We start from the raw sequence: 16,172 nt of genomic DNA, 5'->3' as shown, positions 1-16,172 counted from the left end.
TCACAATGGAGAAATTCCCAATTCACAGCAGCAAAGTTATGAAAGTAAGAAGTAGAACAACAAAATATAGGAGCTGCTGGAAAGGCAGCCACTCTCGCGGCGCCATTTTGAAGTCAAACCAGAAGCCACTCACTTCCCCCCAAAATTAAAAAATGCATAATATTTCTGGTTTAGATGTTCCGTGGTTACAAATAATCATCTGACATGGTAAATTTTTGTGTGACATCAGGCTGGCCTGCGGCAGCTGGTGAGTTGGGACCTGGACACGGAATGGGCGGAGTTTGTGCAGTTCTACCTGCGTGTGGGTGGAGACTGGTCAGATTGCAACCAGGCTGACAGCAGGGAGGAGGGAGTATTGCTGCAATATAGCAATGATGGAGGCATCAGCTGGGGCCTCATCGCCGAGATGTACTTTACAGACTTTACCAAGCCCCGGTGAGATCAGCAGCGCTTATGTTTAACACATCTGGTCATTTCAAACCAATAATTTAAATCTTTTCCTGAACAGTTTTGTCCACTATGAGCTTCCTTTGGCCTCAAAGACACCCTGCACTAGATTTCGCTGGTGGCAGCCTCTTCACTCTGGGGAGGGCTATGACCAGTGGGCAATAGATGATGTCATCATTTTATCTGAGAGGGAGAAGCACATCATCCCCATAGCCAGTCCTACTTTGCCACAGGTGCATTACTACATTTGTATTAAAAATGAGTTATTCAATCGAGTCTGTAACATAAAATGTGGAAAAAATGAAGTGTTGGGAATGCTTTCGTTACATGGCATGTTTCCACTAACAACTAAAACACTTCTGTTAGAACTTCTATGAGAAGCCGGCTTTCGACTACCCGCTGAACCAGATGAGTGTGTGGCTGATCCTGGGTAACGACGGCATGGAGAGGGACAGCAACAGCAGCTTCTGTGCTCCGACCGCATCTTCCATGGTGTTCGGGCGCTCTGATGGAGACAGGGTGGCGGTCACCAGGGACCTTGTCCTGCGCCCTGGCTACACCCTCCAGTTTAAGGTGAAAACTCGGAAAGTAAACCTACCCACAGTCCAAGATCACCTTACCAGGACTGATTTGTTTGTACAATATTGTTAACTGTTAATCGCTCATTTTGTTTCCCCCTACTAGTTAAACATAGGTTGTGAGCCAGAATTCGGTGCGTCTGCCCCCATCCTGCTGCAGTACTCCCATGATGCAGGTCGCACTTGGGCTTTGGTAAAGGAGGGTTGTTACCCTGGATCCCCCGGGGCAGGCAACTGTGAAGGCAGTGGGCGGGAGCTTCGAGAACCCACCGTGTACAACACCGGGGACTATGAAGAGTGGACCAGGGTCACTGTGATCATTCCACGCAACGTTGCAGCCAGGTAGCTATGGTAATAGCCATTCAGTGGGATCTCTTGTAGGGCATGGCCTATGTATGGCCCCAAGCAGGTATTACATTGTCAAGAGTCCTGTAATGTTTTTACTTTTTCCCCCCTTAACTTTATATTTAAAAAATAATAATAATTGCAAATAATGTAAAATATTTGAAAATGAATAAATTTTGCACATGCATTTGTATTTGTCTCACAAAATAACTTATGCCTTATTCTAATTACGTTGATTTAAAAAAATACAATTGGGGAAAGACAATGAATAATAATGTATAATAACATTGACTATCTTCCAAAATGTACATAATGCATCAAAACAGTTTTTTTTCCCATCTTTGCCTGGCCCGTTTGTTGTTTTATAAATCAAATGTGGCTCTTGAACCCAAAACTTTGGCTTATTCCTGATCCATGCTGTAAAGGTAACTTTTCACACATATACTCCATTCATAGAAGCCTTGGTGAGCTCTTAATCAAGACAACGGAACAGTTTGAGGACAGCCTTTTTGATCCAATCTGCACCGATCCCACCTCTACCATTTTCTATTTCATGCAGTTTTGACAGACTTTATGCATATCGCTGTTACCTCTATAATAATAATAATAATAAATGCTCTTGCGACGCGGAGGCCCAGTCTCATTCGGCTGGGTCGTCGTAGTGCGTAGAGCTGATCAGCTTCACCAGGGTCCGCCAATGACCACGGTAACGAAGGCATGGTTACCTCTATGGATTTCTCTTATTGAGCGTTTCTTCCATTCCTCCAGTAAAACACGGTTCCGCTGGTTCCAGGAGAGCAGCATTTACAGAGATGCTCCTGCTTTTGCACTGGATGGAGTCTACATCTCTGAACCATGTCCGAATCATTGTGGCGGACATGGGGATTGCATTTCCGGAGTCTGCTTCTGTGACATGGGATACACAGGTAAGGCGACTGATTGAGACAGCGAAGTTGAAGCGTTTGTGTCTGTATGTAGTAAACCATAGTTCTTTTTTTTTCTCTATAGTGGAACAGGACAGCTGTGTCCCATCTGTAGCAGGTCCCACTGAGCTGAGTGAGGGTTTTGAGGGCAAACTAAGTCCACTTTGGCAGAGTCTAAGTGGAGGCCAAATAGGAGGTGGTTGTGGCATAATCAGTGAGGGCAAGGCACTTTACTTTAGCAGCCCTGGAAGAAGGGAGGCTCGCACAGTGCCCCTGGACACCACCAACACTCGGTGGGTGGATTTCACTCTTGTTCCTTCAGGTTTTTGATTCAAGTCATTCCACGCGAGAATGATTTCAAATCTTTTCATGTGAACAGGTTGGTGCAATTCTACATTCGAATAGGCAGTAAAAGTTTGGGACCCACTTGCACCAGGCCACGCTCACGCAATGAAGGTGCACTGCTATTATCCCAGGACTCAAAATTGTATTCATTAGAGACCCTATCTTTCTGCGTCGTTTGGATTATTCTATCGTGATGTACTTTTTTCATTTATATTTTTCTTCAGGTGTCCTTGTACAGTTTTCCACCAACAATGGCGTCCAGTGGCAATTCCTGCGGGAATTGGACTTCAGCTCATTCTTGGAGCCTCAAGTGGTGACCATTGAATTGCCACCACATGCCAAATCCCCTTACACGGTGTTTCGGTGGTGGCAGCCCCAACAAGGTTAGTGCAATTGTTATTTTAAACTACTCTCTTTTTTTAATTTATTTATTGTGTTTTGTTTTTTTTCCAGGGAAACACTCAGCCCAGTGGGCTCTGGATGATGTCCTAGTTGGTATGAACGACAGCTCCAGAAATGGTTTCCATGACAAGTTTGATGGCACCACGCCTCTGAGGCACAACTGGTACCGCATTCAGGGTGGGGAGGTGACTGTGGACTGTTTGTCTCTGGACACGGCTTTGACCTTCAACTCTGAAGCCATCGATAGTGAGTCACACAAACAAACTCAAACCAACTTCCGCACTTGCATTAAGAGGACTTTCCAATTCCATTTTCTATTTATACAGCAGAGGGAGAGAACAATAGTGCAATGGCTTGAGAGCAACATAACTCACAACAGGCTGAAACCGAATCACCCATTTACTGTGGCGCCATGAATGGCGCATTATAAATGAGGGCAAACTTGATTGAACATCCTGCCTGTTTTTATATGAGAGCGCCAAGCTGTGAGCGCATTTACTTTCCGTAAATAATTCTTTCAAAGTGTACTTGTTCTTCCGAAGTGCACAGCATGAGTTATTTGAGAACATCTATACACACGAAGACCCTGAAAGTACCCAGGAATCATTTGAATGTCACCTTTGATGGCAGTTTCCTTCAGCATTTTTCAAAAAAATTTGCTCTTGGTCTTTGCTTTCTTTGTTTACCTGAGTATAAAGATGCCCATAAAGATGTGTTCACCATTTGAACAAAATTCTTACACAAACAAGATATGGAAGGTGATGTTTCCATGCTTTGCAGAGAAGCCAAGGTATGCCGAGAGCTGGGACTTTGAGGTTTCAGGTTCTTCCTTCCTGCAGTTCGAGCTGAGTATGGGCTGCAGCAAATCCACCTCCTTTTCCCACGGTGTGCGCCTGGAATACTCCACAGACTGTGGACGTCATTGGTCCCTAATTACCCCGGAGTGTGTTCCCCCAGCGATCGGTTGCGCTGCCTACACTCAGAGCTCCATCTATACATCGACACAGTACAAACACTGGAGAAGGATAACTGTGTACCTGCCAAGTTCTGCCAAGTATGCACTATACACAACCTCTGATTACAATTCCCTCTACATCAGTACAGTATATTTGTTAATGCTGTATTCTGGCTCTTGGTACCTCAGTTCGCCAAGGACACGATTCCGTTGGATCCAAACCCATTTTACTCCAGGGGCTGAGGGTTGGGCTCTGGATAATGTGTTGCTTGCCCCCGGTTGCCCTTGGATGTGCTCTGGTCATGGTTTGTGTGACAATGGACGCTGTGTGTAAGTCAGACAAGAATGTTGAGTGAGATGTGTTCTCTCTATGTCACTACATTTATGTTGAGACGTTCTCATCCTGTCTAAGGTGTGACAAAGGTTATGAGGGTGCACACTGTGTGCCCTCGGCGGCCCTCCCGTCTGTTTTGAGGGAAGACTTCAATGAGCACCTGCAGCAGGAGACCTGGCCTGAGGTTTATGGAGCTGAGAGGGGAACTCTGAGTGGGGATCCCCTTAAATCTGGAACCGCCCTCATCTTTAAAGGGGTATGCCTCTCTTCAAAGTCAGTTTTGCTACTTTACAGTCGAAAGGCTTTTCTCATCTGAAAATGTTTTCCCCCTTTGCAGGATGGTCTGCGTATGATAGTGTCAAGGGATCTGGATTGTACAAACACACTCTACATTCAGTTCTCCTTCAAGTTCATCACAAAAGGTATTTGATTGTTTTGTCCTGATTGTTTCATGTTAATTCGTAATGTTGCTGTTTTTTTGTGTAGGTGTACCTGAGCGCTCCCACTCAGTGCTGCTGCAGTACTCGGTGAATGGGGGTATCAGCTGGCTACTGTTGGACGAATTTTATTTCCCAGCTTCCACGGACACTCTGTTCCTCCACCTGCCGCTGCCCGCCAGCGCTCAAACCAATGCCACCCGCTTCAGACTCTGGCAGCCTTACAACAGTGGTGAAAATTTCATGTCGAAATTCATTCAATATTTTCAAATATTATAGACTAGCTGGTTCGCCGCCCTCTGGGCGGCTCATCAGCTAGTTCCTGCGGAAGGCTGGTAAGGTGGTGGTTCGCCGCCCTCCGGGCGGCTCATCAGCTAGTTCCTGCGGAAGGCTGGTAAGGTGGGCCTTCGGCCCACGAAAGTGTTGTTGCTTGGTTCAACTTTTTGTTCATCTTCATTGCTTATCGCGAAAATAAAGAGATGTTTAGCTCTACTAAATAACTAAATATTTCATTGCAATGCTTGTGGGTAGACAACATTTTTTCGCCAAGATGCTCGCGCGATCGTAGTGAGCCACTGCCTGAGCGGCGCAGTGGCGGCGCGCAGCGGCGCGGTGAAGTAGGTACGTTTTGAAAAGGGACAGACGGAAGGACAGACCGCGTGCGGGACGACGCACAATATATATATAGATATATGTGGACAAAATGTCTGAGAAAGACCTGAGGGTTAATTTGTTTCATGATTAATAATAATGTCTTTCCTTGTCCATCAGGTAAGAAGGAGGAAGTGTGGGTGATAGATGATCTCATCATTGACGGCAGCTCCCTGCATAACCCTGTAGTGGTTAGAGACAGCTTTGAAGAAGGCCCGAATGAGTCCAACTGGCTATTCTACCCAGGGGGCAACACGGGCCTCTACTGCCCCTACCAGAAGACCGGCTTGTAAGTGTTTAAAGTGTTTCACTTTGAATGTTTACAAAGACAAAATCTCATTTTGCATGTTTCTGTTTTCGATCAGTAATCAGTGAACCAAAGGGTGATATGATCTCCAAAATGGATGTTTTTCACCTTGACTAATCATTTGCTTTGTGTATCTCTGTTGCAGAGAAGAGGATGAGTCAGCTATGGTGTTTGTCTCCAGCGAGCTGGGGGAGCACTCCATCACCACTAGGGACATTGACGTGAATGAGAACACAATCATCCAATTTGAGGTACACAAACAGTCTTGATGACTTCTTTCCCCAAAGTAACAATCGGCACACTCATTGAAGGCATGAATCATGTTGGGCAATCCGGGCTGATGTCTTGTTTTCTCCACAGATAAATGTCGGCTGCACGGCTGAAAGCTCTTCGGCCCATCCGGTGCGACTTGAGTTCTCAAGGGACTTCGGAGCAACGTGGCACCTTTTGGTGCCGCTTTGTGCAGGTGGGCCACAGCCGTCTTCGCTGTGCTCCACCGAGCTCCACCCGGCCAGTGTCTATTTCCCGGGCACCACACAGGGCTGGAGGCGAGAGGTCATCCACTTTGGCAGGCTCCGTCTCTGCGGGTGAGCACTAGCGCATCGTCACCAGCTACGCGTCTCTTCCGCTCTCTTTTTTATATCTGTATCCCCTTCCCATCTATTTGTCCCTATAGGTCTGTGAGGTTCCGTTGGTATCAGGGCTTCTTTTCAACTGGGTCCGCTCCTCCTACATGGGCTCTAGACAATGTCTACATTGGCCCTCAGTGTCAGGACATGTGCAGTGGCCATGGAGCTTGTGTAGGGGGCACACATTGTATGTGTGACCCCGGCTACTCCGGAAGCGACTGCTCTGTGCCAGATATTCCCAACCCCGACTTCCTCAAGGAAGACTTTGAAGGTACAATGCGGAATAGCAACAGTATCTCAGGAGTTGTGTTGTAATTATGTCACATTAAAAAATATGTTTGTATTTAGACGGAGCAGTGGATATTGACCTTTTTAAACAGCTGAGTGGTGGCAAACCATCCAGAAAATGTGGTATCATGTCCAGTGGGAACCATCTGTTCTTCAGTGAAGATGGACTGCGTATGTTGGTCACCAATGAATTGGACTTGTCTAATGCCAGGTATTGTTAGCATTGTCTTATATGGCCAATATCGCCATTTTATTACTTAGAAGTCGATGTGCTGAAATTGGAAGGACTGTAATCATGACTTTCAATGGCACCAGGTTTGTTCAGTTCTTTCTCCGTCTCGGCTGTGGGAAGGCAGCACCGGACCCTCGCTCTCAGCCAGTTCTGCTGCAGTACTCCCTGAATGGAGGTCTCACGTGGGGTCTCCTCCAGGAATTTCTCTTCAGTAACAGTAGTAACCAGGCTCGCCTGGTGGCCCTAGAGATCCCACTGCGCGCTCGCACTTCTTCCACTCTCCTGCGCTGGTGGCAGCCCTCTGAGAGCGGACAGTTTTATAGTCCATGGGTGATCGATCAGGTACTGTGAGGCAAGAGGCGGACCATCAATGACTTTGCCTCAATTAACCAAACACAACATTACATTTCATGTATTCTAACTTTCTTCAAATATCAGGTGGTGGTTGGTGGTAGTGCCAGCGGCTGGGGACCACTGGAAGATGATTTCTCCTCGATCGATACACGCTCATGGCTCCTCCACCCAGGAGGAACCAGAATGCCAGTTTGTGGCTCGGATGGACCCGCCTTTGCTTTCATAGAGAAGTCCAACACTCGCTACGCAGTCACCACTGACATCAGTTTGGGACAGGATGCCTTCATCCAGTTTGACTTTTCCGCATCCTGCTCTGTAACCAACTCCTGTTACTGTAAGCAACAAGATGATTTGAAGATTTGAATATTCTTTGCCTGAAAAAGTAAGCCTCAACAGTTGTTGCTGTTTCTTGAATGTCTGTTTAGCTGTGGAGCTGGAGTACTCTCTGGATTTAGGTCTGACGTGGCAACCTGTTGTCAGAGATTGTTTACCGACAAGCCCTGACTGCTCCTCCTACACCTTGCAGAGGCTGCTCGTTTCTGATACATACAACAAATGGGGTCGGGTGACTCTACATGTCCCATCATATGCAAGGTCAGGGCTGCTCCTTTCGAGTGTACAGTACGATAATGCCACAAATGGCAAAAAAAAAATAAAAAAAGACGATTGAAACTTCAAAATCTGTTTGGAACTTTTTCTTGTATTTTAATCTGCAAAGTATGCTTGTCCTGCATCACTTGCAGTAGCCCAAGCGGGTGTGTAGGAATGTAGCATCGGTTGAGAGAACAGTCGGTCATGGAAGCCAAGTGAGGCCAGCAGAGCGACAGAATAAAAGAATCTCCAAGAAAGCGTCTTTATTTAACGTAACGAAGAATGTTAGACTTTTTACTGCAGTAGGAGCCAAAGATGGCCATCTTCTCCTTGTAATCTGTCGGATGTTGCTGCGCCATGGTCGTCCTTGTAGGATGGATAGATGGCGCCGTTTCATAAAACAAAAGCACCAAGCACCATGGATTAGTTGATCTTGAATTCTCTCGCGCCTGCTTGATTCCTATCGTCCTCCGCCTAACTGAAATCTTGCAGTTAAAACTGTGCTTTGTAAAAGTGTCTTTTCATCTGTGCCATTTTCCAAATGTTGTTTTGCACAATGCACATACTAGCACCGCATGCTTTTCGCATCCTCTTTCATGCCCACCCTTATGTTTGTAGGTCTCCAGCAACAAGATTCCGTTGGTTCCAGCAGGCTCCATTTGACAAGCAGCAGACCTGGGCTCTGGATAACCTCTATATTGGAGATGGCTGTCCAGATATGTGTTCTGGACATGGAAGGTGTCAACAGAGCACCTGTGTGTAAGTAACACACACCAGTGTTTCTTAGGATGCATTTATACTGCATGGTTTAAGTGGCACAATTCAGATATTCATCATTATCAAAACTCATGAAAATGTACAGTATAGGGAAAAAATGCATGGAATCGATATCTTCAGATCGTTAACAGGCCTCTCCTAAATGTGAATAAAAATCTGATATGTATCCAATGGATAGGCAGTGTAAACACAGATGATCTTGACACCAATCTGAACATGACGTCATGAGAATACACCGATTGGTGAGGAACAGTATACACAGCCGTGTCTGCCCCAACAACACAAATGGACACATTAAAAGTATTTACAGCCTTGGCTTAGTCAATTAAATATGCTCTAAATATTGGAGTATCCATTTTTCTGAACAGGCTTTATTCACACCAGGGTCTGCTGAAGCCTATCACAGCAGTAGGCAGGTTACACGATGAATTGGTTGCCAGCCAATCACAGGGTAGGGCACACAAAGTCAAACAACCATTCGCACTCATAATCGCACCTAGGGACAATCGAGAGTGTTCAAGTAACCGACGATGCATGTTTTGGGGATGTGGAAGGAAACCAGAGTACCTTTTTGAGAGGGGAAGTACAAATGAATAGCTCAAATAATATGCTCAAGTGTGCATGCCCTCCTACAACTGTGATATGGCTGTGGTCCGGATTACCCAGTGAATCACGTTCCAACTCATGCTAAATGAGAGCCTGCACACAATAGCCACAAGTTCCCATGGCTAACCCCAGATACATTTCAGATGTTCTCGTAGGCTTTTGCTGATATTTGATTTGCTTTGTAGCAGAAGTCTCAAAGTTATGTATTAACACTGGCTTCTTTTTCAAACTGTTTATAATTCCCTCCATCTTGATGAATCACATGTGGTATCCACACCAGGTGTGATCCAGAGTGGGGTGGTGACTACTGTGATGAGCCGGTAGCTAAGCTCCCCTCCCAGCTGAAGGACAGCTTCAGTCGGGCTCCTTCTCTTGGTCACTGGCACACACTCACTGGTGGGAAACTCAGCACCGTGTGTGGAGCTGTGGCATCTGGAGCCGCTCTGCACTTCAGTGGTGTAAGTATTTTCTGTCTCTGTTCTGGTTTTCTTCATTTAGCATCAATATTGTTTGTTGTGTGCCTCTACAGAGTTGCAGTCGTCAGTTGGTGACAGTGGACCTCAACCTAACCAACGCCGAATTCATCCAATTCTACTTCATGTATGGCTGCATGATCCCGCCTAGCAACCGTAACCAGGGGGTGCTCCTGGAGTACAGCTTGAATGGAGGAATCCACTGGCATCTGCTGACAGAGATTTTCTATGATCTGTACACAAAGCCAGGGTGAGTGCATTTACAGCAAGTGATTTCGATGAATGGAGCTACAGGAACCATGTTTAGCAAATTGGTACTTTGTTTTAAAAGTCAGCATTTGACATCATGTGTTCAGGTTTGTGAATGTTCTGCTGCCTCCTACTGCCCGACAAGAAGGCGTGCGTGTGCGCTGGTGGCAGCCGCAGCACGACGGAGTGGACCAGAGTGACTGGGCTCTTGATAACGTCCTCATCGCGGGTTCAGACATGCGGGCACAGATTTCCGACACATTCGGCGGTGTGGCACTGCCAAACCATGAGAGAGCTCCTGCTGATGAAACCTCAGAACCAAACAGTGAACTGGGCGAGCTTGAGGAAACTCCAATCGGTACAGCACAGTTGGTTGAAAAACTCAATCAAAACTTCATTCTAACAAACAAGAAAAGACAAAGGCAGCATTTTGCTTTGTTTTGTTGGCAGTGAGTGACCATTGGTTGTTCTCCGAGGAATGCTCAGTGCAGCGTTTCTGCAGCTCCCCTGATGGTGTGATGGCATGCGGCAATGCTGATGGAAGAGAGGTTTACGCTGTCACGCATGATATAATCCCTGAAAAGGGTTGGGTCATGCAGTTCAAGGTGATTCGTGAGCAAAGAATACACACGCTTACTTTGCGGCAGGGTCTGGCACACTTTTGTGTACCTTTGTGTATAATAGATTATTTTTAAAAACATGCACTCTCCTTTTATTAGTATGATTATAATTTGATTATCATTTCATTGTAATCAATTAAGAAAAATACGATGATGAACAACTTGTGTACGACACCCCTGCTTTGATTCATTCATTCATTCATCTTCCAAGCCGCTTGATCCTCACTAGGGTCGCGGGGGGTGCTGGAGCCTATCCCGGCCGTCTTCGGGCAGTAGGCGGGGGACACCCTGAATCGGTTGCCAGCCAATCGCAGGGCACACAGAAACGAACAACCATTCGCACTACCTAGGGACAATTTAGAGTGTTCAATCAGCCTGCCACGCATGTTTTTGGAATGTGGGAGGAAACCGGAGCACCCGGAGAAAACCCACGCAGGCCCGGGGAGAACATGCAAACTCCACACAGGGAGGCCGGAGCTGGAATCGAACCCGGTACCTCTGCACTGTGAAGCCGACGTGCTAACCACTAGGCTACCCCTGCTTATTTGCACTAAATATATTAAATAAATAGACAATCATGGAATGTACATTTAAAATATTTATTTTTGTGCATTTATAATATTCTTTGCAATAAATCAAGTAACCAGTTCATACTTTAATGCACCAAATATCGCCGGACTTTGATGGGCCGAATTAAAGACTGAAGCGGGTCATTTGTTCATTTCTTCAATATCACCAAAATGAGGAAAAATTCTGGAGGCCCGATGATCCAGGGTTAGCGCATCGGCCTCACAGTGCAATGGTACCGGGTTCAATTCCATCCCAGTGTGCCGTTTGCATGTTCTCCCCTGTGTTGGTTTTCTCCGGGTACTCCGGTTTCCTCCCATGTTCTTTCCAAAAACATGCATGGCAGGCTGATTCAACACTCTAAATTCTCTCTAGGAGTGAGTGTGAGTGTGGATGGTTGTTCGTCTGTGTGTGCCCTGCGATTGGCTGGCAACCAGTTCAGGGTGTCCCCCGCCTACTGCCCGAGGACAGCTGGGATAGGCTCTAGCCTCTACCGTTGTGAGGATAAGCGGATTGGAAAATGAATGGATGGGCGAATGAGAAAATTCTCATTATATTCTACAAATGTTCAAATATCCTTCGTCCCTAGCGCCGTTCAGAGGTACATGGTTTAAATTTCAGCTCTGGCCTTCCTGCACATTCGGGTAATTGACTTGACATTTTCCATAGCTGCAAATGTAAGGGTCAAAATTTGCCATGCACTTAACTAGCCACCAGTGCAGGGTGTACCCCACCTCTCACCCAAAGTCAGCTGAGGTAGACTCTGGCTCACCCCATGACCCTGATGACGACAAGCACAATGGAAAATGGATGGATATAATTTCCTTGTGCAGGTGTACCAAATAGTATTGCTGTTCTGTGCATTTTCACTTCCCTGCACCAATCACTAATGTTGCAGCAACAACATTTCAAACTTTTGTTCTATAGATTGCGGTCGGCTGCGTGGTTCCAGATCGTGCTGCGGACAGACAGGTCCACGTTCAGTATTCTGCAGACTACGGTGTGACGTGGAGATACCTGGTTCCTCAGTGTCTGCCCGCTGATCCCCGTTGCGGAGGACACGTCTCGCAGCCGTCGGTCTTCTTCCCCGCAGAGGGATGGAAGCGGGCTGTCTATCCCCTGCCTGACGGCCTCGCTGGCGTGTAGGTCAACACATTTCTAAACATGCGGCGCTCTTAATATTTCATTCGCCTTCACGCATGAGCTACATTATTGATAGATCTATTTATTGTTACAACATCAATGATTTAAACTTTTGTCATTTAAATCTTGCAAAAGGCAGATGCATGTTCAGCTAAACTCTTTACATGACCCAAAGGATTCAGCCTGCTTCTCCTGGTCTTTAGTTCAGTGCGCTTCAGGTTCTACCAGCAGCACTCAGATGTTCAGTGGGGTGTGGAGAACTTTTATATCGGGCCAGCGTGTGAGAGCCATTGTGGCGGGCATGGCGACTGTTTGGATCAGCGCTGCCTCTGTGACCCAGGATTCACCGGACCAAACTGTTACGCCAGTGCAGCGCTGAAGGTAGCATTTTGCTTTTGAGATGCTTCTCCTACATTCAAACTATTGCGTCTTTTCCACCTAACAAAATAAGAACATTCTGTTCATCTGAAAATGCTGGCTTTCAAGTGGATGCCAACAGCGAGTAGCAGTGCACTATAATCCCAAACTGTAAAGCCGTGCTAGAAATCAGATGCACGGGAAAAAAAAGAATGCCACAATAGCTAATAATAAAACGGTGAAAGGTAGAGGTCACACTTGAAGACATGTTTGCTTGAGTAAAAACGGTGCATCTCAGTGGACAAGAATATAGTGGAAGTAAGTTGTCATTCACTTTGGTATTTCATTTCAAAAGGTTTAATTATGTGACATACAGACAGCCTGAATATTTAATGATTAGGGTTTTTTTTGTCATTCTGTTGATTATACCTTAGAGAACCCCAAAAATCATAATTTCAAGGGATTACAATATTACGGTAGATTAAAAACGGTCTCAATTATTCTTAATGCAGAATTTAGACAGAAATTGGCTTTCTGAAGAGTATTTTCCTGTGTGTTTAAGATAATATGAGTTTCACATGTCACATGTAAAATTGGACACCGGTTCACAAAAACATATAACAAGCCAGTATTGACTATGATTTGGAGTTTTCCAAAAAGAGTGATCTTTGAGTGATCTAAAATAGTTTGTGTGCGGACGATGCAAAAACAAGATGTGTGATGAAAACATTTTCAGAAATACTGGTTTTTACACAATCTTTTACCCTGTAGGCATCTTTGAAGGAACGTTTTGACTGGGAAGGAGCGGCTGGGCCTCAGTGGCACGTTCTTGAGGGAGGTCGACCCTGCACAGACTGTGGTGTGTTGGTCGAGGGTACAGCCCTGTATTTTGGAGGAGCTGACGCCAGACAAGCTATAACCACTGACCTGGACCTTCGGGGAGCTAAGTCAGTATTTGGTCATTTTTCACAAGTTGCACACAACACAACAAGTTGCAACTTTATTTGTTCCTGACAAAAGCATAAGCTTCAGAACATGTCCTAATATGCTATTGTTCCGCTTAATTTTACAATCGCATTCCACGCACTCACCTCGACTCTGCCCTCATCGACGTTGCCCACACGCCTAAGTGTTTAAATTGTCACAATCTGTTCTGTGGCCAAAGGTTTGTGGAGTACTGGGCCAGGATTGGAAGTGAAAATAACATGTCCATGTGTCACCGTCCAACTTGTCGAAAAGAAGGAGTGCTGTTCGACTACTCTACCGATGGAGGTGCGCTTTAAAACATGTTCTATCACTGTCACCTTTTTGCCTCCCGCTCTGCAAATCTGTCCGTGTGCTCCACAGGTGTGTCGTGGATCCTACTGCATGAGATGGACTACCTCAAATACGTGTCTGTGAGGAGAGATTACATCGTCCTGCCAGAGGGAGCCCTGACCAACGCTACTCGCCTACGTTGGTGGCAACCTTTTACTGTTTACTCTGGGTTGGCCTCTCCCAGCCTGGAACGAGCCCAGTGGGCCATAGACAACATCCTCGTAGGCGGGTCAGACATCAATCCGTCAAGCCTGCTTGACACCTTTGACGATGGTAAGTCTATGGAAAAAGAAAAGTGTATTGGTCAAGCAAACCCCTTTATGTTTTGTCTTGTTTTCCAGAAGGTGTATCTCACGAGGAAAGTTGGAGCTTCTACCCGAATGCCGTGCGAACTGCGGGCTTTTGTGGAAACCCCTCGTTCCACCTTTACTGGCCCAACAAGAACCAAGACCGGACACATAACATCCTCGCCACTCGAGAACTTATAGTGCAGCCTGGATACATTTTACAGTTCATGGTATTAAAGCGATTCAAAATTTCTATCAGCAACTCTTATATGTATGTTGCGTTCGTTTGATGTTGATCGTCTCACTGTTTTAGATAGTAGTTGGCTGTGAGGCAGACACATGTCAGGACCATCATTCTGTCCTGCTGCAGTACAGGAAAGATGCAAGGTAAATCCTGCTTCATAGCAATGACCATGTTTGATATGCAAAACATTTATCCCATGACTCTTTCAGGTCTGACTCGTGGCAGTTGGTACAATCTGAGTGCCTCCCCTCGTCAGTCAACAACGTGGGCTGCTCTCCCTTCCAGTTCCACGAGTCCACCATCTTCAGTCCTGTCAACAGCTCAACATGGACCAGGGTCACTGTTCAACTGCCTGACCACGTCTCTTCAGGGTAGCACTGGGCAATTCAATCCACTGAATAAAATGGCTGCAAACAGAGAGGAGCCACAGTAGTGTATAAAAACACACATCAATATTGTCCCAGAATGGAAAAATATAAAGCTTGTTTTGAATGATGTCGAATCAGATTTTTCTGAAACAAATGAGATTTTATTTCAAAGCCACGCCATGCAGCCATACTTCATTTTTTTGTGTTGCATTTGTCTTTTAACACGTCTACAATGTAGTTTTGTGTGCCATTTGTGGCGTGTTGTCCATTTCCAGGGCGACTCAGTTCCGCTGGATTCAAAAAGAGGGGGCGGGAGAGCGTCAGAGCTGGGGAGTAGACCGCGTTTACATCGGCGAAGCCTGCCCAGGACTCTGCAGTGGACACGGCTACTGCACAAGTGGAGTGGTCTGCATCTGTGATGAGGGATATCACGGTGGGTCACAAACAGTGGAAACTGATCAATACAAATTCAATTCTTTATGACTTTTAATAGAGCTACGTGACTGGTGTCAACTCTGCTCAGAAAAGATGCAGCTTTTTATTTCATTTTGCAGTATGATCACAACAAGCTAACCAATTTCCATCATTGTGCCCACGTTGCTTCTCCTCCCACCTGAACAGGTGATGACTGCTCCCTCTCTAGCAGAGACTTGCCAAGTTCGATTAAGGACAACTTTGAGTCGGGCAGCGTGTCCCCGGAGAGCTGGCAGCTGATTCAGGGTGGAGGAGTTGGCAGTGGGTGTGGACAGCTGTCACCGCATGCACATGGAGACTCGCTCTATTTTAATGGCTGTAAGATGAGGCAGGCTGTTACTAAACCGCTGGACCTCACTCGAGCCAGGTACAGGTACAGCCAAAACACAAATCTCAGGGGTTTTTTTGCCTATTCATCACACTTAAATGTTTCATCTGAACAAGTTGTCCAGGTTTTGAATTGGCAAAGTAGCCACTGACATCACAATGCCAAAAATCATATTTTTCTGTCAGCATGATGTTTGTTTTAACAAATGCCGTGTCATGCCAGACTACCGTTGAAAATATTTTCCCAAAAGGTTTGAGACTCATTAAGATATTTTTACAGCAATGTGAGAAAAGCCTACCGGTATATTTTATTTTATTTTTGTCTTAGCGGTGGGTTTTAGCTTTGAACTCTCCCACGGAGGTCACATGGTTAAGCAACATATTTACTTGTTGTCCTTGTGAGATATTAATATTTCTGATCCAAAATGTTTAAGTGTGATTAATACGCAAGTCAAACCTGAACTCAGGAACGGGACAAAAACAAAGTGTTTCTTAGAGATGCTAAAATAAATGGAGCGAAAACTTGACGTGTCCCGCTAACCTTT

The 16,172-nt window shown here is 45.8% G+C and overlaps 2 protein-coding genes across 6 annotated transcripts in view; one reads left to right on the top strand and one right to left on the bottom strand.

The window, feature by feature from the left end:
* The window catches only part of LOC127598052 (tumor protein p53-inducible protein 11-like), an 823,313-nt gene that overhangs the window by 166,997 nt on the left and 640,144 nt on the right, over positions 1-16,172 (bottom strand). The window lies entirely within an intron of this gene.
* Positions 1-16,172, top strand: part of reln (reelin) — an 89,318-nt gene that overhangs the window by 65,884 nt on the left and 7,262 nt on the right. For 3 of the 5 annotated variants that reach the window (XM_052061514.1, XM_052061513.1, XM_052061511.1), the window contains exons 25-61: positions 230-435; positions 509-680; positions 814-1,020; positions 1,132-1,367; positions 2,139-2,296; positions 2,379-2,586; positions 2,673-2,749; positions 2,863-3,021; positions 3,092-3,286; positions 3,821-4,094; positions 4,185-4,325; positions 4,408-4,585; positions 4,667-4,751; positions 4,816-4,998; positions 5,538-5,706; positions 5,870-5,975; positions 6,085-6,311; positions 6,401-6,624; positions 6,702-6,852; positions 6,957-7,215; positions 7,312-7,561; positions 7,653-7,821; positions 8,437-8,577; positions 9,482-9,659; positions 9,731-9,924; positions 10,031-10,281; positions 10,374-10,528; positions 12,038-12,252; positions 12,457-12,634; positions 13,382-13,557; positions 13,776-13,882; positions 13,958-14,200; positions 14,269-14,444; positions 14,528-14,601; positions 14,668-14,829; positions 15,102-15,259; positions 15,448-15,667. In XM_052061514.1, the coding sequence (XP_051917474.1) occupies positions 230-435; positions 509-680; positions 814-1,020; positions 1,132-1,367; positions 2,139-2,296; positions 2,379-2,586; positions 2,673-2,749; positions 2,863-3,021; positions 3,092-3,286; positions 3,821-4,094; positions 4,185-4,325; positions 4,408-4,585; positions 4,667-4,751; positions 4,816-4,998; positions 5,538-5,706; positions 5,870-5,975; positions 6,085-6,311; positions 6,401-6,624; positions 6,702-6,852; positions 6,957-7,215; positions 7,312-7,561; positions 7,653-7,821; positions 8,437-8,577; positions 9,482-9,659; positions 9,731-9,924; positions 10,031-10,281; positions 10,374-10,528; positions 12,038-12,252; positions 12,457-12,634; positions 13,382-13,557; positions 13,776-13,882; positions 13,958-14,200; positions 14,269-14,444; positions 14,528-14,601; positions 14,668-14,829; positions 15,102-15,259; positions 15,448-15,667 (6,662 nt within the window). Of the gene's footprint in view, positions 1-229; positions 436-508; positions 681-813; positions 1,021-1,131; positions 1,368-2,138; positions 2,297-2,378; positions 2,587-2,672; positions 2,750-2,862; positions 3,022-3,091; positions 3,287-3,820; positions 4,095-4,184; positions 4,326-4,407; positions 4,586-4,666; positions 4,752-4,815; positions 4,999-5,537; positions 5,707-5,869; positions 5,976-6,084; positions 6,312-6,400; positions 6,625-6,701; positions 6,853-6,956; positions 7,216-7,311; positions 7,562-7,652; positions 7,822-8,436; positions 8,578-9,481; positions 9,660-9,730; positions 9,925-10,030; positions 10,282-10,373; positions 10,529-12,037; positions 12,253-12,456; positions 12,635-13,381; positions 13,558-13,775; positions 13,883-13,957; positions 14,201-14,268; positions 14,445-14,527; positions 14,602-14,667; positions 14,830-15,101; positions 15,260-15,447; positions 15,674-16,172 lie in introns of all 5 variants that reach the window. The other 2 variants (XM_052061512.1, XM_052061510.1) reach the window with 1 other exon arrangement.

This window comes from Hippocampus zosterae, chromosome 3 (genome assembly GCF_025434085.1).
Source record: "Hippocampus zosterae strain Florida chromosome 3, ASM2543408v3, whole genome shotgun sequence".
NCBI classification, from domain to species: domain Eukaryota; kingdom Metazoa; phylum Chordata; class Actinopteri; order Syngnathiformes; family Syngnathidae; genus Hippocampus; species Hippocampus zosterae.
This window is presented reverse-complemented; position numbering and strand designations above follow the sequence as displayed.